This window comes from Ptychodera flava, chromosome 18 (assembly GCF_041260155.1).
Source record: "Ptychodera flava strain L36383 chromosome 18, AS_Pfla_20210202, whole genome shotgun sequence".
Classification (NCBI taxonomy): domain Eukaryota; kingdom Metazoa; phylum Hemichordata; class Enteropneusta; family Ptychoderidae; genus Ptychodera; species Ptychodera flava.
The window spans coordinates 39,205,383-39,228,459 of NC_091945.1; the positions used below are offsets into that span (position 1 = coordinate 39,205,383).

General features: G+C 35.9%; 1 protein-coding gene across 3 annotated transcripts in view; it reads left to right on the forward strand.

Annotated features, from left to right (window-relative positions):
* Window positions 1-23,077, forward strand: part of LOC139117744 (intermembrane lipid transfer protein VPS13A-like) — a 445,282-nt gene that overhangs the window by 346,981 nt on the left and 75,224 nt on the right. For all 3 annotated transcript variants that reach the window (XM_070680994.1, XM_070680993.1, XM_070680995.1), the window contains 3 exons: window positions 2,176-2,298; window positions 14,169-14,308; window positions 21,890-22,085. In XM_070680994.1, coding sequence (XP_070537095.1) covers window positions 2,176-2,298; window positions 14,169-14,308; window positions 21,890-22,085 — 459 coding nt within the window. The remainder of the gene's footprint in view (window positions 1-2,175; window positions 2,299-14,168; window positions 14,309-21,889; window positions 22,086-23,077) is intronic.

Here is a 23,077-nt window from a genome sequence, read left to right on the forward strand (position 1 = left end):
GCATATATGATTGTCACTTAACAAACAATTTACAAATATGTCTTCTGCTTTTTCTCCATATACATATACATGTCTCTTTTCTCATAAAAATGAGCTTAAAATCGCAATGTGAAAAATAGTCTTTCAGCTATATGTTGCTCATTGACTTCGTGGTCTGTCTAATTCACAGTGAGTGTGGTTGTTGATAAATGCCGATAATACTAGGCGGTCATAATGTCCAAGCGCCATTGGCGGTATTTTTAACATAATGACCATAGGTCACTATCACATCTGGAAGTTGTGATATAGGGTTAGCTTCAACCGGTGGTGGACAGTGTCCATTTTTCATAAACGACAAAAAGTCAAAAACCGCTGAACAGAATGCATTGATATTTGGTAGAGATATTCAGACTAATTCCAAGGTTCCGATTCCGAAAATGGAGCCAAACGAAGCAGCAGTTAGATAGTTTTGGGAAATTTCTAACCCCCCTTTAACTAATTGATTTTAGGGGTCTTTCATATAAATTATGTAGTTTTGGAATGTACACCAATCCTGCATTGTGGACTATTTAGTGTATAATTTTGTAATCTTAATGAGGTTTTGATGAATGTTACAAATATGCAGGATGGCTGATTCAAAGTATCAGAGATTTTCATGCGCTTTTGGTAATAAAATTGATAAAAAACAACATATTTATTTAATGTTTTAGATCTCTCACATTTGTTATGACCCTTAACATTACAGACTTGATGACATAACCCGCTGCTGGACCTGTTTACTGGCGCATTGATTTAAAGACAAAGATCGTTTTATTTTGTAATAAGGACATGTGATTTCGTAAAACATAGTCTATTAGCCTGGAAATGTGATTTTTGCGAATATTGCTTACCCCACTGACAAACAGTGTGGTTTGAAAATGGCTGGAATTCGCTACTTCGGGACTTTGTTTTCTGTGTGCATTTACTGACAAACTCCAAACCCGCAGCACCTACCCATTCAGTATTTCATGTACAGGTGTACCCAGAGATAGAGTAGTTTCACAATGTGCCAGTTGTGATCAAGTGCCATTGGCGCTATTTTTACTAAATTAACTTGATAAACGGAAATACATTAAAAAGCATCAGAAATATTTTGTGTTGGACCGTCAGTTGCATCAGCCCATGCCCTTGCTGCATTGTGGTAGCAATCTTGTGTCAAGGGTCACCGCTATTCGTGTGGCACAAAGTACACTGCAGTCCCATGTCAGCTGCAGAGAAAAGCCAAGCAAGCAACTTGGGGCAGTCAATCAACACCAGTGACGGAGGGGAGTAGTTTAAAAATATCTTTATCCAAAACCCATCTACTACAAACGATGAACTTTCACTTTATTGAAATAACATAGTGTGAAATTACATGTGTAGAACAACAGATCTATTGTACCCTCATTTCTTTTTTCATGTGCATCATATTGACTGCAGTGTAGTTGTTTCCACTGACAAATTCCCAATTTGTCCATGTCAGTGACTTGTTGTATAGGATAAAGCCCGAGTACGAGGGCTCTTCTGGTATATAAAGTCCAACCCAACGATAAAATGTCGAGGCCGCAGGCCGAGACATTTTATCGAGGGTTGGACTTTATATACCAGAAGAGCCCGAGTACGAGGGTTTTATCCGACTTAAAAACTATCGCCCAGAAGTGATATATTTTCGTTTTCAATGTGTTTACGTCAACCGTCCCCTTTGTCAATGTAACATGTTTAGGATATGAATTAAAACTTTTATTTGTGAAATAGCCTTCCAATGTAATGGAACATCCTATAAATGCCCTAGGCCACATTATATAAATGCCCTAGGGCACAGCAGATTTTATGTTGCAGCTGGTTTCCGCTGTGTTACCAAATTTGAATATTAAAACGTACCAGATGTCTACAGAATATGACATGTTCACTTTTGATTGGACTGTATCCGACAGTACTTTACTACAGCGCTGTCATTCGTTTCTTGAATTTGGTGACCAAGGCTTTACCAGTAAATAAAACACCCTGAATTGAGCACTCTGATTGGTCAACCAACAGTAGATAGTTTTTAAGAGTTGTTTAGATTTTCTAGATAGAATGACAGAGATTTTCTTGTTTTCAGAGAAAAAATTATACACTCATATTGTATTCCTCTTTTTTACATCGGGGCCATGAAATTCTTCCCTTGATCATGTTCAGCTTGTACTCTTCAATCAAGATTTGGAACATGCAAAGGAAAAGCTAGAGGACAGTCAAGAAGTCCAGACAGCCATGGGTGAAGAAAGAAACTTCTATGATAACTTCCATCTTTCTCCAATCAAGGTAAGAATGCTAACAAGTTTAATCAACTACACTGTCTTGGACACAGAGTGTCAGATAAGCCAATTATCTTTCATAGTCTGTTCATATATCTTTTTGTTGTCGGTCAACAATTGACTTCTTTTCAGAATGCATGTGCCAAATTGCTTTAGAATATGGTAGACTTGGTCCTGAGCATAATGTAAATCAGATTTCAAATTTAAAATAGAATAAGTAGAGTTTACTTTAAGGGTAAGTTTTAGCTCACATATGGTATAGGTATATATACCAAGATTGCTTATTATGGTCAAGTATGTACATGTATGTATGCATGTGTGTATGCAGTGTTGCAGCTAGGACACACCCTTGCAACACTGTCCCCAAAATTGCACCTAATGTCCCGCATGCTTGCACACTGCGGGTCACCTAAGGAGCACTCATGTGTCCACTCTGTTCAAATGGGTGTAGTCTGCAAGTAATATCTCTTACTGACGTTTTGCATGATCAGTTTTAGGCTAATATTTACGTATTTTCGAAGCTGTGATTAAAGTAACTAAAACGCTGCTCTTGGTTGTAGCCTGACTGAGCTCTGATTTTAGGCAGATACGGTATACTGTTACAATTGCCTGAAATTAAAGCATAGCAACGTAGTCCTGGTCACATGAATTTTTTTTTGTGAAACTAATTTATAATAAAATGATACAAAATGTGTTTGAAAACTGATATCTGCATAGTGTGCAAAATCTCCCCAAAAGTAAACGGTAGTGGGACAGTGTCCCCTGGTTTAGGGACCGTGCATAATTAAAACACACACACGGTAAACAAAACTTCTGTGTTTAGGAGGGAGGGCGGGGGTTTGGCTGTATTTCGATTACCATGTGCAAAAATTGCACTACATTTTTTCCTATCGCAACATCTCGCTACACGTTTTTCTGTATCACAAAATATCGCGCTACATTGTTTGGGGTGTACCAGGCAAGTACAGCACCGGTGCTACACACCAGCATTGACAACCATGTGAATCAGTGCACGAGTAAAATAATGTAACAATCACTTTGGATACACTATTTCATTTCATTCTATTGGTTGTGTCATTGTTGAGTTGGCACTGAACAGAGATTGATTTTAAGAGGGGGGGGGGGGTCGGTAGCGTATGCGTGATTACATAGCCATGTAATCACTGATTATTGGATGCAGATGCAGAATGAGGCTTGGTTGGATTTTCGCACTTCCAAACTTTCGCTTAGGGGAGGGGGGTTGAGGACAAACGCACTCAGTTTCGTTTACTGTGTTTATTTATTTATTTATTTATTTCGAACTCCAACACAGATATGATACAGTTAAAAACCACATACATCCGCACTTATAGGAGGATTTAGTAAAAAATACAAATAACGTGATGTTACAGGACAAGAAAGCAAGTTAAAACAAATGACATGCACAACAAGGACAAAGTAAAAATTCAAAACAAAACGCTTTCAGCTTTTCTTTTAAAACTCGAAACAGAAATGTTAAAAAATTGGTAGACATTGATAAAAACTATATAGCTTCGGAATGCGATTAAAAAGTGAATTGCTAGTAAATTTTAACTCTACCACCAGGTTCATGAAATGTCCGTTTCTGTCTAGTTGATCGCCCAGGAATGTGTAAATTAAAAATTGGTTGGCAATCAAGAAGGGCATTAATTGATTTGTGAAGAAAAACAAGATCAAAATAAGTGCGCCTTTTAGACAGCATTGGCAAATTAAACATAACACACAGATCATCATATGAATAATCATCAAACCTTACTTTTACAAGATAACACAAATATTTAACAAAGTTACGCTGTACAGCTACTAGTTTGTCTGAGTACACTTTGTCAATGCTGTTCCAAACAGCTGATGCATACTCGAGTTTAGTTCTAATGAATGTTTTGTAAACCACGAGCAATGCATCCACTGACAACCGTTTGCCAAACCTTTTTAGCATGCCAAGTAGTCTTCGAGCATCAGTGACAATTGAAATCAAAGTAAAACTTAAGTTGCCCACGCGGTAATAGTTGAAAAAATGCAAGATTAATTGAAGAATAGAATTTGTCACAATACAAATTTACCAAACGAAAAGTATTTGTGTACCTATGACATAAAAACAGGCATGGGATCTCTGAAGTTTCATGAGCTCAATGAAAGACCAAAATATTTCTATTAACATTACATGACACATGAATATTAATCAGTCTTTTATTAGAGTAAACAAAGCAAGACAAATTATTCTTAGAATGGATAAATAATATGCATTATTCAAGTAACACCATACAATGCTATAGAAAGAACAAACTTAGGAAGTTACACAACAACTACAATAAAGTTAGAGAAATCTAAACTTATGAAGTGTAACTTTGAAATTTTGTGTAATTGTGATATGAATGATTCTAGATTTTGTTGTTTTGTTGGACCGTTATGCATCGTGAATTGTGTAGGGGTAATGACATGATCAGATCAAAGTAAGTGAATTTGGTATCATTGACAGCAAAGGTTTGTCAATTCTATGCCTGTGTATCAAATTTTCCAGTTGTTTTGTCAGATAAAGCATCTTTCACTGTAGTTTTTATGCTCCCTGGAGGTGAATGCCGCAAGATATAATTGGTCATTAATTATGATCAGCCGTTCAGAAATCTGTGGAGAGAAAAAGGGATGTATATATAAAATAATAACTAATTATGTGAAGCTCATCAAACATCAAAAATGTATTCAATAAATATTACAAAATGTAAGTATGGTGTAAACATAGCATGTTCATTATGCAACAGTATGTTAAATGCAACTTGGATCAAATCCACTCCACTAAGTTTTGTTCACGGCCTAATTACTAAAAGGCATCAAATGTGTAAATGAGCTAATTATAATATGAGACATTCATGAAATTGAAGCATGAATAAAAGTATAGCTGCTGAAGTTAACAAGTCCTATCGAATTAAGTTTCAAATATCAGATTCACTTTCGTCATATAGCCGAAGTACAGAATTTCATAAATCTAAGTATAACCAATGTACCCGAGAAGTTTAATGAAATGCCTTTTGATACACTTCCTTATTAAAAAGTTTCATTACATATGCAAATAATCTATGGATTAAAATTTCATAGATTACTGCAACCAACACTAGATATGATCAACAAATGGCAAGGGACCCACTTAAATTGTTGCACTGAATACTGATACATAGCCTAATTACAGAAATTAATTAAACAAGTAAATGAGCTTGAATCAAGAATCTCACTGTCCGCGAACCGTTTATGTGTTGAATGCTACAAATGAAAATGAAAGCCCAGGAAACGGAGAATGAAGGGCTATACAATTTACATTTGTGTACATGTAAAATCCGAATCGGGTCAAGTATAGAACTAGTGAAGTCATTGCCATGGTGTGTTGTCTTTATTGTCTGGCCCGACACCGTTACGCTAAAATTACCAGGAGAATACTCACTAGATGAGTATTATTGTAATATTGCATCAAATTGTTACGCCAAGATCGGATCCATACAGGTGGTAGAATCTGCATGCCGAAGCTGAACTGAACGGAACATTGCAAGCATAAGCTGAATGTAAAATGTAGCCAAACGGATACGACGATGTTCGATCAATTTACACTGTTACCTCGCACTCCCCTCCGGTGGAAAATATTGATAAGTGCATCACAGATAAGTGCATCACAAGGATTAACAAAACGCGGTAAAAACCTCGCTTTCATTCCCGTAACTGCGGGAACAGCAACACGAGTGTGACAGAACTATTGGTTCAAAGTGAGAATAATAATGAAGCCTATTGGCTACAAAGTCTTCCAAAGCCATGCATTATTAACAAAGTCTGTTTCGATGTTCACACGGTGACGTCATACAACTTTAGCATCGCATTTGAACATTGGGCTATTACATGCAAAATACGAAACAAATGAAAATTGTTACGAACAACTATCGACAATTTCACAATCTTGCACGAACAAGACATACATCTGAACACAGTGGCGATATACGACACCGTTCAGGCCTCTGGCCCATGGCCATGTCATGGTGTCCAAAAATATCGATCCGCTACAGAGTTGTGGTTTATTCGTGAATGTTCATGACCCCGGGGCCGCTATCCGTGACTGTGATGTTTGACAGATGTCACATGAATGTATCAAAGTCAAATTCATGTAGCTGACAAATCGCTGTAATCGGCAGATTTTAGATTATATTCCGGTCAGAGCAAAAAGTCTGTCCGGGTTCTCGGAATTCAGTCTGCTTTACTCAGAAAAATACCACTAGTCTCCATAGTTACAATGCAAATTTCGGCCTTGACGTGTGAGTATTCCAATCCGCGGTCTTCGAGAGACAGAGACTATGAATTGAACTTTCTCTCGCTACCCGAGCAATCACAAAAAAGTACCATGTGTGTTGATTTTCCGCATTCGACACAATCGCTCGATCGTGTTTTTACTCGTGTACACAGCTATTAAAGGAATTTGTTTTGGCGTACGCGGTTGTTGCTACATGTAGCTGGTTTGCCAATGTGGGTTTCACGTTAATTACACGCCCTGTACAGGACAAACTGCCAAAGTATATTGCTTCAATTTCACGATCACTTCACCAATGCGACCATCTAACATTTTATTCATTCGAATCACTGTTTTATAAGTCCGCTGAGATTTAGCGACTCAAATTCTGCGGGTCATATAAAACATGGCAGGAACAAAAACATCGAATTACAAACACGATAACAGTCGAACATCGAGCGCGAGCTGGTGAACGCGAACCGAGCACACAGCTTCTTGTAAAATAACATAAAATGATATCATTTAAAGTGGTAAGCTGGACACGAGAGATAGAGAGAGATAGAGATAGAGACAGAGACAGAGAGAGATATGGATGAACTGGTAATCTTTCTCACGTTGACTAACATACCACAAGGATACCACAAAAAAGCCGATCGACTTTTTCCATTGAACACTGAAATGTTAACATTTAAACGAAATAACACAAACTCACTTTTATTTTTTGGAGCCTGGGGCAATCTATAAAGCGGCATAAAGCAAAATCTGTATTGAGAAAAGCGGTATAGAGATATTTTCGTTCTAGGCAAAACATCAACTCGGAAACTGCAACGGTATAAATATCGCATGTGGCAGAAGTTATCGGAGCTATCTATGCTTACTTTATTTGTAGTCCTGTGATCAGACGTGACACCTCACACTCTGAAAAAGCCATAAAATAACTTACCTGCTGTACGTATGTTCCCAACATATCACTGTACTGCCTTCAAAGAAAGCTACGTAATACACTGCCATAGTCATATCGATCACGGCTAGCACGTAACTATATCAGCGTTGGATCAACTCTCTCCACCTGTTCTGTTCACCACAACGCTGACTGTATGCGCTTGCGCACTTGATGTTGCACGTGATCTAGGGCTGGATCGTTTTGTACTATAAGGTGGGGTTTTGAATACTGTATAACTTTTTGTCTCTATAGGACATTGCCACCGAGGCAAGTGATTATTCAAAAGTAGCCATGGCATAGAAATGTCAGAAAACATACTTAGAATCTAGTCAGTTTCCTGAAACTTCCACAAGTGATTCATCGAAAGATGCTTTATTGAAAAAAATACCATCCCATCATGCTTTATATTTAGAGAACGTGATGATAGTAGGTTTTCCTTTGAATAGCCGCTGATGCAAACATGCTGACTTAGCACTTTTTCCACAAGTTTTAATATATCAAATAGGTGGAATCTTTGTTATTGAATCAGTAACTTCATATATGTTGTTTATATTGGAAATAGTACATGTAGTGATTAAATAACAATATTTTTATCCACCATGGGTATTTTTTTTCTTTATAAGGGTCAAATTTGCAATAAAGTCGTGTTTATTATTTGGTACTCAAAATCATTGGGTAATTTGTGATTTAATGTAAATATCTCAAAAAGCAGAATGACAACACCAATTTTTTTCTGGTCATAATATAATTCTCACCCTTCCAGCTAAAACATGTGTGATTTCTAGAACAAATGACAATATTCTTGGAATTGGGCAGTCCTCAACCTAAAATCAATAATAAATAAAAATGTTTTATGCCATTATTGGCTGTTTATTTAGGGCTATGGATAATTAAAACAAGCGCACGGCAAACGCAACTTCCATTTTTAGGGGGAGAGGGTTTGGCTGTATTTCGATTATCGTGTGCAAAAATTGCACTACATGTTTTTTTTATCGCAACATCTCGCTACACGTTTTTATGCATTACAAAATATCGCTCTTTTGTTTTGCGTATACCAGGCCAGAGTGGCATGCACTGGCGCTACACCATTCTTTTGATATATATGTAGTTCAGTGCATGTTTAAAATAATGTACCAATCATTTTGGAAATACTGTTTCAATTCATTTCATTTTATTGGTCGGTCATTGTCAAGTTTTCGCTGAACAGAGATTGATTTTAAACGGGGTATACCAGGGTGATGGGAGTGTATGTTTGATTTCATAGCGACGTAATTACTGATTGTAGGTATGCTGATGCAGAGTGAGGATGAGACTTGGTTAGATTTTCACCCTTCCAAACTTTCGTTTAGGAGGGGTTGAGGGCAACACAATTAGTTATGTTTACCATGCACAAGCTTTAATTATCCACGGCCTCTTAGGCTTTTAGGCAATTACTCTTCAATTAGGTTTGCTGTCACAAAATAGACATGAAAACGCTATTATGAGCAATATAAGACACTTACATTAGAAATATTCCTAAATTTTGTGAAGGTTTTGACCGTGGGTAATTTTCCCCGACATATTCACAGCATTGTATTTATGGTATTTACACTAGATATGAAATGAAAGTGCTCCTGTGTTATTCTATATGTTGCTGTTGTCTGTAATTTGACACTTTTTCCAAGGTTATGCCATTAGATTTTAACTTGATTGAAATGCTTATGTTTAACATCACTAGCAATATCCATTGTGTATAGCTTCAATTTAATATCTAAATGTGAAAGATCGGAAAATATGTGAAATTAAAATTAGATGTGGAAATTGCCGTGCCTAATCGGTTCTATACACAAGACAGTGAAACAAAAAATACACACTACTATATATTAAACGCAAATCACCAATATATGAACGATGTGTGGAGTTGCTTTCCCTTTATTAACTAATTTCTTTCACTTCTACCATAACAGTCCTTCCAGTTAAGGTAGTTATATGTGCAAATCGGCAGATATAGGTGATATCACAATGCTAAATGTCTTTCACCACGGTACGTAATCATATCATCAAAATGGCAAAATTCTTAAACTTTTGTCATATTCTTCCTTCATTCCTTCTTGTCCCTAATTGGTAAAAGCATTTAATATGCAAACTACTAAAATGCAGATTTAAAACTGTTACATGAACATATTAGTGTCGTATCATAGAATCATCAATATACATGGCATTTTGTCGACTTTGGTCATCTATACAGATATATATTCCAAATTAGAAAAGTCTCTTAAAAACCTTAGTTACTTATTAGGTTTGTAAACATGCTAAATGACTTTCACTTATGTTATATCAGAGTATTTTCAATTTATATAGCAAGTTTTGTCAACTTTGGTCAGTCCATACAGATGTATATCTGTAATAAAGAAAGTTCATTACATATACAAACAAACAGTAAATTGTCAAAATTCTTAAAAAGACAAACAAACAGACAAACACTAATACAGACATACACAGAGAATTAAAAACATCAGTACCACAATAGCTCATTCGAATGAACACACTAGCTAAACATCGTAGTCACAGTAAATACTATTTATCCAAGTCCAGTGTGCCCCACTCCTCATAATTTAGTGCATCCTCCCTTGCTATGTAAATGAGCAAAAATAGGTCAAAATATTACTTCAAAAATTAATTTCTGCTGAACTATGGAACCAACAACCACCAAAACTTTATCAGATCTAGTTTCCATCCTAAAGATTCTGTGTACCTAATTTCATGACATTTGATGAATGAGTTTGAGAGATATGATCCATAACACACACACACACAGACATACATACATACATACATATTACAGACACACATACAGACTAACAAACGCCACCCTATAACAGAGGCCCACTTAGGTGGGCTACGCCCACTGCGTGGGCCATCAACGTGAGTTGAAAAAGTTAACTTTGTGTCTAGTGTCACGCCTAGGTCACTGTAACTATAAACAGACTTCAAGTTGTGAGCATCAATATTATAATCCCTCTCAATTTGCAATCTTTTCAATGAAAGACCGAGAACTACACATTTGGCATAATTAAGGTGCATTTTCCATTTCTCAGACCATGTGGACAAGTAATTGATATCTTCTTGTAACATTGAACAGTCATTCACACTACGTATTATCTTAAACAACTTCAGATCGTCTGCAAAGCCTAAGGAGCCACATTTAAAATTACCAAATATATCATTTAAATAAAGAATGAAACACAGTGGTCCCAGTTGTGACCCCTGCGGAACCCCGGACTTAACTAAGACAGGGTCTGATCTACACCCCTTAACATTAACTACCTGGGATCTATTAGTTAGGTAGCTACTAAACCAGTCAAGGAGGGCGTCTTGTATTCCATACTTACTAAGTTTGTAAACTAAATATTTATGATTTACTTTGTCGAATGCTTTGGAAAAATCTGTATATATAACATCCAACTGTCTTTCCTCATTAACAGCAATACGAGCTTCATTAAGCAAGACAGATAGATTAGATTCACATGTGTGCATGTTTTAATTAGTTACCCCGGACAAAGTCAGGGGGACTTATGGTTTGGGTTCCATCCGTCCGTCCATCCGTCCACACAGATATCTTGGACATGTCTGAGCCAATTCCTTTCAAACTTATTACAAGGATAGTACACTATGACATACATAATGTACTCAAATTTGATGAAACATGGTACAGATGTTTATATACCTGAGCTGTAACAGTATGCAAAGACATTTAGCAGGATCATGTCATTTAATTGCTAATTTGCATATTTAATGAATTTACATAATTCTGATTTATAAATCTCAAGAAATACCCACTCAAATTTCATGAAACTTGGTACAGATATTCATATACCAAAGCTGTAACTCTGTGCAAAATCATTTTGTAGGTTCATGTCATTAAATTGCTAATTTGCATATTTTGTGAATTTCAGTAATTAAGGAAATATGTCTCGAAATACTGCAGCAAATTTGATGAAACTTGATAACGATGTTGATCTCAAAGTGTTGTAGTAGCATGCAAAGACATTAATCATATCATGTCAATTGATTGCGTATTTGCACATTTAATGGGTGATTATGGCTTTGCTATAATCATTGTTAACGTCTGGGAGGACACGGGGAAAAGGGTTTAGACCTTGACATATGTGGGTCACCATGCGCCACCTACTACCGCTGGCTGGATGCACTTGTGACGTAACCTTATCTACCAACTGCCCCTTTACCGTTATCTAAACAATTTGCGTCACCCTCTCCACGTCACTATCCATGCGCATATCAGTGTGAGCAAAGCTATAGCTCGTCCATTTCAACTTCTGCCACGCTCAAGTTCACACCACAAAATCCCCGCCCACCCTCCGCAAAAGAAAAAATAAATAAATAAACAAATAAAGACTCGCTGCAGGCTAGCAGCTCACACTAAAAGATATTGTACGTCTATATACTGCTTACTTTATACAATAAAGTTCCAGGGGGGTACTGTCATGGGTCTGCTGTGGGCGGCCGGTAACACGTTGCCCGATGCACGGTAGCCAGAGCCCGGTACCGCCATCCAGGCCGCTATGACGCCTCGTCGCCCCTGCCATGGCAGTGCATGCATAACCCCGGATTTCGGCCAAACACTTGTCTCCGTGTCATTCCTTTGTGTTAACGAATTTTCATAATTAGGCTGGTACGTCAAGAAGTACTTCATCAGATTTGTTGAAACTTGGTATAGATGTTGAGCTCATATTGCTCTAACTGTGTACAAGGACGTTTATCAGTATCATGTTAATTAATTTCAAATTTGCAGCTTTAATGACATTTCCTAATTAGTGTGATACGTCCAGACATCCTGCATCAAATTTTATGAAACATGGTACAGATGTTGATCTTCCATTAGTGTAAAAGTGAATAGTGACATCCTGTTGATAAATTATTTATTGACTTATTTAATGACCTTTTGTGATTAGGGTGGTGATCAGATTGGCTAAACAGGGAAACAATGTTTGTAATGAGAGATCTATATTCTGAATGACTGCACTAAATCTGTGATGACACTTGCTGCAGATGTTGATCATACAAAGACATTTTTGGTTCATATCTGGCGTTCTGACAAGTGTACGCTTAGATAAAAATATGGTGTCTGAAAAGTTTTGTTTTATTCAACTAACTGAGTCATGCCTTTGTTATCGCCTAAACATCCCCGGGTTTGTTTTTTGTTTTTCGGGGAGACTGCAACATGAAGAAGCTTATCTCCCCAATGCATAGAGTACGGCCGTTCATCCAATATATTTATTCACCATTTTGCAAAACATCTTGTCAAATATATGCTTTTGTGAATGGGCTAAGTTTTTGTACGTTGGTCAGAAACTAATGACAATATAGGTTAGGATATTATATCTGTCAAATTAGGACAGAGTATTGAAGATGAAAATACTTTTATCGATAGACAAAGAAGAGAAAGAATGAGTCAGTTATCAAATCATAGACAGGAGAATCGACGAGACAGTCCACTGTCTATGGTTTAATCATTTGTGAACAAAAGTATTTCGATTGATTGACTAACGCAACTAGAAAGGAAATTTTATTCAACTTTGAAAAAAGTCACCGCCTTTCCTTGACATTGGATTTCATTGCAATGCAACGCACGATGTCGTTTAGGTCCTCAAAATCTTTCAAAACGGCAAGACGATAAAAATAATATTTTCAACGACAGCCAACAACTTAAAGAACTGAACTGAACTTTAAATGATAGTTCTGTGGAAGACACGATCTGAAAAAGCGGCGTGTCTTGGTACGACGTCTATACACAGAAAGCGCTATGGCTCGAGTGACATACAGCAGGGGGGGGCACAGGCGCTTGAGCTGGGTAGTCTGTCAAATGGATTGCTTTTCGGCTTGATCTGTCGATCCCGTTGTGGATATGCCCGCCACTGCAACCTAAATGAGTGTCTAGGTTGCAGCGGTGGGCATATTGACTACGGGATCGATAGATTGAGCTGAAAGTAGATCTATTTATCAGACTACCCAGCTAAAGAGTGCCTGTGCTTACGGGTCTGCCCTTCAAACAACACTCGCGGTCGCCCCATTTAAATACAATGCCGTGCCATATCTAACATGTTGACATTGCAAACGTTTACTGATCCACACCTGTAGGGCGTCCTTTTTTGATTGACAGCTTGCAGACCTTTGTTATGGCTGCCACGCTAGTTGAAGACAAAGAGAAATACCTTCATCGATCAAAATCAGCTTTATGTATGCTCAAATCATAAAATGTTAGCGATACATTCATTCACAAGACATTCATAGTTAGGTATAGGTGCATGGACGCCTAAGTTTCCTCGCCTGTGACCATTTTGGCAAGGTTTTTACGGAGCGATCGAGCGTGACGCTACCCAAGCCATGCAAAATTGCATGAACTAACTCCAACAGCTAGCTATTTATACCCGGCCCTGGCCTTTAAGTATTGAAAATGGGATATATATGATGTAGAGATTGAAACATAAATGTGTTCATGATATCTATCTATTGAATGGAATAAACATGTTGCTAAAACCTAAAATACATGTTTACATAATGATCTGTGTTCAATGTTACATGCACCTATCCTTTAGTTGGAAAGTATAAGGGTTTAGTTACAACATTGACAGTATATTTTGTACCTCTTTCGTTTCAGATTCATCTGAGTTTCTCTTTGCATGACAGTGGTGATGATCCTGGTAGTGACAGTACTAAGAAAACTAGTAATGCCCCTGCTCATCTACTTCTCCAGAGTGTTGGTGTCACTCTTACCAATGTACAGGATGTCATATTCAAGTAAGTTTCTATCAGCTCATTTTTAGCTCACGTGTGTAAACACGTGGGCTATTGTCATAGCGATGTCTGTCTGTCTGTCCGTGTGTGTGTGTGTGTGTGTGTGTGTGTGTGTGTGTGTGTGTGTGTGTGTGTGTGTGTGTGTGTCTGTCTGTCTGTCTGTCTGTCTGTCTGTTTACACGATAACTCAAAAACGCCTGAACGGATTCAAGTCAGATTTGGTACACAGGTACCATATGCTACTTGCAAGAACTGATTAGATTTTGGTTAGTGTGGCTTGCATATTAAGGTGGTTGGAAAGGCTATTTTTGCACCAATTCTTTTCTCAGAGTTAATGTCAAGTTTCAAGTGTTAGAATCAAGATATTTACTTCAAATTTTCAGGATAACTCCCTTAATCAATATTATCTCCAAAGAATATAAAAATTGTATATTTGCAGCCATGATTTTGAAATATGACACCAGTAAATATTAAAGTTTAATTTTTTATATTTTTTTTACATATTTGAATTTAATAGTAATTGGATAGTATTAATATTACCAAATTAGTTATAAATATGTTGACACTATTTATTGTAAGATTTGTACGGCAGGATTTGTAAATAAAATTTGTTTTTTATGATTTTACATGGGTTTATATATCAAAAAATTATTAAAAATTCTTTCAAATTTCAAAATGTGATTTTTCAAAAAGTACTTCAAATACAGGAAAATTGTGCTGTACAAATCTTATCTGTAACCTTGTTAATAGGCTGTAAAAATTCCATGTCCATATCTCATTTCAAAGTTGGATTAAATTGGTATACAATTATGTAGGAAAATTGTTATTCTGTCAAAAATGTTGAAAACAAGCCATATTTGCACCCCTCCTTTGAAGTCATAGAGCAGTTTTTTTTTGTTAATCTCACTTTTGACACCTCTTTGACACTCAAAGAATCTAAAAATGCATTTACAATAGTAGTCACTCACTCTGAATGCCAGCACCACCTTGTCAAACTTTCCTGAAAACAGCAAATAATGACGTTCCCTTTAAAACATTTTATTAACAGCTAGGGGACCTCTACCATAGTTAATACACTAAGGACTCCCCAACTTCTTCTTATTTGGTCAGTTTTTCAGAAGTTTTAACAGGCTATAACTCTGCAATGCCTTTGTGCCCAAATGTCTAGTTTTTTTATTCCACAGAGAATGTTGACTACTTTTATATTTTAATAGTTTTGTTGAAATTTATAACTGACGCTATAGCCTTTCCAACCACCTTAATGAAGTTATGCAATATCGTTTTTTTTCCGTACGATGGTTTCCCTATGGAGACGTTAATGACAGTGTAGACATATATCAAGAAATACTGCACAAAATTTCATGAAACTTTTCACAGATGACAATCTCAGAACATTATGATGGTACTCTTAGTGTCATGTCAATTACCTTCTCATATGCATATTTAATGAACTTTTGTTATTAGTGAGATAACTCTGAAATTCCTGCACCAAACTTGATGATACTTGCAACAAATATTGATCTGATATATATCTAATTATACTTTGAAGCATTGGGCAGTGTCAAGTTAATAAATAGGTCATTTGCATATTTTATGAAGTTTTGTAATTAGTCATATAACTCCAATATAACTTGACCAAATGTGATGAAATCTGCTGCAGATACTGATCCGACTGATATCTAACTGTAGTGTAAAGCATTAAGTAGTGTGAAATTAATTAAGGGTTCATTTGCATATTTAATGAAATTTGTAATTAGGTATATAACTCTGAAATTACGGCACCCAAGTCTTTGAAATTGGGTACAGATATTGTTTTGATAAATATCTAATTGTACTGAGAAGCATTTGGCAGTGTCAAGTTAACAAATAGGTCATTTGCATATTTTATGAAGTTTTGTAATTAGTCATATAACTCCGAAATAACTGCACCAAATGTGATGAAATCTGCTGCAGATACTGATCCGACAGATATCTAACTGTGTTGTAAAGCATTTAGTAGTGTAAAGTTAATTAAGGTTTCATTTGCATATTTAATAAACTTTGTAATTAGGTATATAACTCTGAAATTACGGCACCAAATTTTGTGAAACGTGCTACAGATATTGATTTGATAAATATTTAATTGTGCTATGAATCATTGAATAGTGTCAAGTTAATTTAGGGATTATTTGCATATTTAATGAACTTTGTAATTAGTGACATTACTCTAAAATTACAGCATTAAATTAAATGAAACGTGCTACAAATGTTGATCTGATGGATATCTAATTGTCCCATGAAGCATTGAGCAGTGTCAAGTTAATTAACAGCTCATTTGCATATTAAATAAAGTTTTGTAATTAGTGATTAAAATCTGAGAGTACTGTGCAATGTTGAAAAAACCTGCTTCATATAGTGATAACATATATCTTATTGTTCTGTGAAGCGTACTACTATTACTGAACTGTTGCAAAACACGTGAGCATATTCAGTTCATATCTGGTTCTTATCTACTTTCATGCACTTGATGTGTGTTCCTTTGTCCTCAGATGAGTCAGATTAGCATATCTTATCGGGTATGCACTGATATGCGTATCTGTGTTTGTATGCAGGAGGATTTGCAAATATGAATATAACTAAACAATTCATCAATCATAAGAATATTGTCAAAAGGACTGTACACTTGCTAACTGGTATTATACTGTGCATGTCTTCCATGCTACTTAAATCCTACAGTAGCTCATGTGCCATTGGCCCAATTTGTTATCATAAATACTCTCCTATATATACACAGATGTATAATGAAATCATAACATTCCCAGATAAATACCCTGGTTATATAACAGTCTGTACGTTATAGATTATAATTATAATAATAATAACCTTTGATAACTCAGATATGTATCATTGGATTTTATTCAAAGTTTGTAAAAGGACATTGACCTATCCCATATGCATGTCAATTTGTTTCACAATCTGATGCAATATGGCTGCCTTGTGGCCATTTTGTTAGCTCCTCAGTTTTATATACTGAGGAGCTATTAGAATTGAAAACTAGAAATGGCGGCGTCAACTTTTACTTCCTTCTGTCAAGACTTCCTTCTGTCAAGATTTGGCCAACTAACTTCCGTAGATGTGTATCTGCGATTTACAACATTAACACAGCAGGGCTTGATGTGGTCTTGTTTACATCTTTAATCAGCTACATGCTCTCAGTTACACAACACACCAGGGCCACTCCATGAATGTCAGACAGAGAAACATAAACAAATCACCACACTTTGCAATGTCATGTATCTTTCATTTTTATTTGTGATGAACAAGTGAGCGTGAAAGTTCAGGTAGCTTTGGTTATTGACCGGCTAGACCAGCATCATATAAACTTACATGTTCAAAATACATTTGTAAATGTATTCGTGGAGTTCCTGATTGGACTCAATGGTGCACTGCAAGAACCTTTTCAACATAATGATTCTAATAAAACGTAAAAAAGACAGTTTGTTACAAGACATCCTTTTCACTGAAACACTTGCAAACATGATTATGATGTGTTCTATTACTTGTAGCTCATTTCATTTATACCATTTAGACAAATTTTTCACTATTATTTCTATTTTTAGCTTTAAGGTATTTTTAAAGTTGTAACAGCTCTAGTACTTTCTCTTTCGTTCTGTTTTTGAGGTATACTGTGATGAGAATGTTCCCTCACAGTATTTCATGATTCGATTCATCTGTAAGAAATAGGATTGCAATGATTAGACCGTTGTAAGCAACAGATAACTTATCATTGTGTCCAATTGTCAGGAATTCCCAAAATATGTAGATTCGCTGAGACTGGACAAGCGAAAATTTCAAAACCTTCCTGAACTTTCAAGCTCATTTGTTCATCACGAATAAAAAAGAAAGATACATGACATTGCAAAGTGTAGTGATTTGTTTATGTTTCTCTGTCTGGCGTACAGTGGAGTGGCCCTGGTGTGATGTGTAACTGAGAGGTGTAGCTGATTAAAGATATAAACAAGACCACATCAAGCCCAGCTGTTAATGTCGTAAAAATCGCTGATACACAATACCTTGGCTAATTAAGTTTTGCAGCTTGATCGGATTTTAACTGGCTGTCAACTTCAATGTGTCTTTGGTACATAGAGAAAACTATGGGAGCAAAGTTTTTCGACAAAATGTCACATGACCAGCCACTTCCTGTGTTAATAATGCACATATCTAATTCTGGGCTTAATAATAGAGCTATATTTCTGATTTTTGGTATGTAGGGATAACTATGGGATACAATTTTTTTGACAAAATATCACCTGACCTTGATGACCTTTGACCCCAAATATACATATATGTCCATAACTCAGTAACCACAAGGGCTACACCCTTCATATTTTGCATGATGGGAAACCTTATGACGCCACAACCTGTACCTCATTAATTATTTACATATCTAATTTTGGGCAAGCCAATAGAGCTGGAGGTCTGATTTTTTGCTCACGTGTTTACACACGTGAGCATATGTCGCAGCGATGTCTGTCTGTCTGTCTGTCTGTCTGTCTGTTGGTCCGATATCTCAAAAACAGCTAGTCAGATCAGAATCAAATCTGGTACATATATTCAGTTAGCAAATGGCAAGAACTGATTAGTTTTTGGTGGGTGTGGCTTGCATACTTTTTGCTCATTTGCATAATTAATGACTTTAGAAAAAACGGATATACATTAAAAACGACTACACACAATTTGATGAGATTTGCTACAAATGTTGATCACACCAAGATATATCAGCAGTGGGAGCCATTAAGGGGTTACATGAAAGATAGTTGCTAATTTGCATATTTAATGAACTTTCCTAATTAGGGATATATGTCTGATTTGACTCGATCAAAATTGACCAAACTTAGTATGTATATTAAAGATACTATTATTTAACATTATTGAAAGTCATTAAGCGTTTTAACTTTAGCCAATTCCTAATTTGCACATTTAATGAACTTTGCTAATTAGGGATATATATTTGAATTGACTGGACCGACGTTGATGAAACTTGCTACATGTATTTGGAGCTACTATGATACAACATTTTTGAAAGTCTTTAAGCATTTTTACTTCAGCCAATTCCGAATTTGCATATTAATGAACTTTCCCAATTAGGGATATATATCTGAATTAACTTGATTGTAGTTGTCGAAACTTGCTCTATACATGAAAGATACTGTGATATAACATTATTGAAAGTCAAAAGACATTTTTACTTCAGCCAATTCCTAATTTGCATATTAAATGAATTTTCATAATTAGGGATATTAATCTGAATTGACTTGATCAAAATTGATGAAACTTGCTATGTACATTAAAGACACTATAATACAATATTACTGAATGTCATTAAGCATTTTCTCTTCAGTCAATTCCTAATTTGCATATTTACTGAACTTTCCTAATTAGAGATATATATCTGAATTGACTTGACCAAAGTTGACAAAACTTGCTTCACATATTGCAGATACCATGATACAACATTATTGAAAATCATTAAGCATTTTTACTTAAGTCAATTCCTAATTTACATATTTAATGAACTTTGCTTATTAGGGATATATACTGGGATTTACTTGATCAAAGTTGGCAAAACATGCTATGTACATTGATGATTATACCTGGTTAAAACAATATCGAAAGTCATTTCACATTTTCATGTCAGCTAATTTATAATTTGCATATCTAATGAGCTTTCACAGCTCGGCATATATGGCTTGAAGGACTTGGCCAACGGTAATTACACTTGCTATATAAAATGGTGATACAATGACAGCAGTCAAAGAACTTTAATATTTTTATTTCAGCTAATTACATATTTGTACACTTCATGACCTTTTAGAATTAATCGGCAGTGATTATTGTTCATTATATTAATCATAATACTTTCAATGAAGTTGCAAACATGTGGCAAAGGTTCAAATTTACACATAACTGCAATATATAATGAAACATGTGAGCATTTTCAGTTCATATCTGGTTGGTATATAGGGATAACTATGGGATACAATTTTTTTGACAAAATGTCACGTGACCTCAATTACCTTTGACCTCAAATATAGATATTTCTTCATAACTCAGTAATCACAAGGGCTACACCCTTCATATTTGGTATGATAGGACACCTAATGATGACGCATCCTGTACCTCATTAATTATGCATGTATCTAATTTTGGGCCAGTCAATAGAGCTGGAAGTCTGATTTTCGGTATATAGGGATAACTATGAGATACAATTTGTTTTGACAAAATATTATGTGACCTGGCTGACCTTTGAACCCAAATATACATATATGGCCATAATTCAATAACCACAAGTGCTACACCCTTCACATTTGGTATGATGGGAGACCGTATGGTGCCATATCCTGTACCTTATTAATTATGCACATATCTAATTCTGGGCAAGCCAATAGAGCTAGAGGTCTGATTTTTGGTATATAGGGATAACTATGGGATACAATTTTTTTTGACAAAATGTCACATGACTTCGATGACCTTTGAGCTCAATTTCACAAATACTACTGTAGCCTTTCATCTTTTTTGCATATTTATTTCTCTATTGCGCCTGTGCAGACAGAAAGATGGTAAACATTTTGCAGAATTACTTAATCGTCTCAGAGTTGGCCAATATACACAAGAAGATATAAACCTACTTCAGCAAAAGGCTGATGAATTTTCTGGTCAAGCAGATCAATGTGAAAATGCAATTCACTTGTATACTACAAATTTAAATGTTGAAAAACACAATGAAGCAATTTTCACTAGAGTGCTGACAGAGAAATTACGGTGGCTCTCCTGCATTCCAATGCAGTAAATGGCGCTTACTCACTTTACTAGTCACCTAATAATAAACCGCCACATACTCCATCAGGATAGATTGGTGTTAATGTATGCAACTTTTTTTTATATTAATGCGCCAAATCATGCCGTATATACAATTAAATGTATCTAACACAAATCTTGTGTATCCCGTATCCCAACCCCATGCCTCCAAGTCAATTACTGCTTACCAACAACCAACTACTTCAACTGGCCTCACACTTGAGGAGCTTCAGTGTCCTTGACGCTATTTTTACAATTTTGTCATGTCCTGAGCCATAATTTGGATATGTATCAACTGATAATTTACAAAAATCTCTGTGTTAATCAACATCTTGAAAAGGACTTATACATAGAATTTGAACTTTGTTTAATGCATTCTTGATCCAGAAATAAAGCGAAGAAAACTTCATGTGAAAACTTGCATTGAAAGTGTCAATTCAAATTTTTGTCATGTGAAAAAGCGTCACATGTGTTCCAACTGTCAATGAAGCAGAGGAATTCCACTTGGTTCAATTACCGATGGCATCCATTGTCCATCATCTGACTTCAACTTTTCACGTCTTCCCAAAAGCCACTTCTTAGAAATTATTCTTATGTGATGTACAGGTAACGTATCATGACTCATGATGACTGTACTTTGGTTAATTCATATGATAAGTAAATTTGACATATCATGGTGTTTTCATTGTCCTCTATATGCTACATATGCTAATTGTCTCTCTCTTATACAATTTCTTCTTCTATTAGGCTTGCTTTCTTTGAACGTCAACATCAGTTTTATACAAGTAAGGAATTAAGCAATGAATGCGTCAAACATTACTCCAGTCAAGCTATCAAGCAAGCCTATGTGTTGGTATTGGGTTTGGATGTACTTGGTAATCCCTTTGGTTTTGTACGTGGACTTACTGAAGGGGTCACAGATCTTTTCTATGAACCATACCAGGTGAGATGTAGCCATGTTGTTATTCTTTTCTTATTGCATAATGATTGATCCATTCTTGATATCTAAATTATATCTAGTTTCTATTAGAGTCAATTTCAGCATCATTAGTCAATACAATATTTAGCTTCCAGTTGCATATAAATATGACAAAAGAAGCTATGAAGGTGGTTACAAGCCAGCATCCAGTATCTGTCTCTATAGATGTATATCAGTCTATTGTTGTCTTTATCATATACCCATGTCCATATCGCTTCATCCTGGTGAAGTTTACCAAAAAATCTCAGCTGTGATGTTTTACTGTAAATGCCAAGATGCACTATAAACATCATCACTTTGGGAGTGTTTGCAAAATAAAGTTGCAACTTACTGATTTGATCGAAAGTAAAGTAAACAAAACGTCTGCTGCTTGCCTAGGATGCTATGTTGCTTAAAAAATTGAAGGGCGTTGAGGAACATGATATTTCAGTCTGATAGCTGAATACAGGAATAATGGGTTGAATTTTGTAATGTTATCCTCTGGTTATTCCATTTGGTCTCCTGTCAATTTTGGACAAGCCGTTCTCATGGCACAGTCTACCTCTAAATAGGTAGTGAACACACCACATGATAGCAATGACAACTTTTGGCGTGGCAAGTCGCAGAGTAAACAAACAAAACGGCTGGCCCTCTCAGCTCCGTACGATGATTAAGTGTGATTGAAATTGAGAGAGATTTAAAGCAGAGGAAAGTTTTTAATCAGTAATGATTGGAATGACATATTGCACCATAAAAAGTTCTTCCTATATGACTAGTTTATGTCTCGGTATTTTTTCTAATGATGTTTATTGAGATATGGCGGATTTGTTGTGCATGGTGGTGAATTTTGTACAGTTCATGAATAAAGCCTGTTTACACAAACATTTCCATATTTATGTGCAAGGCAGAATAAAGTAAAGCCTCAAAATTGAAGGTTTGTCATATCATTTGTAAAATTCTGGGCATGAGTATATGAT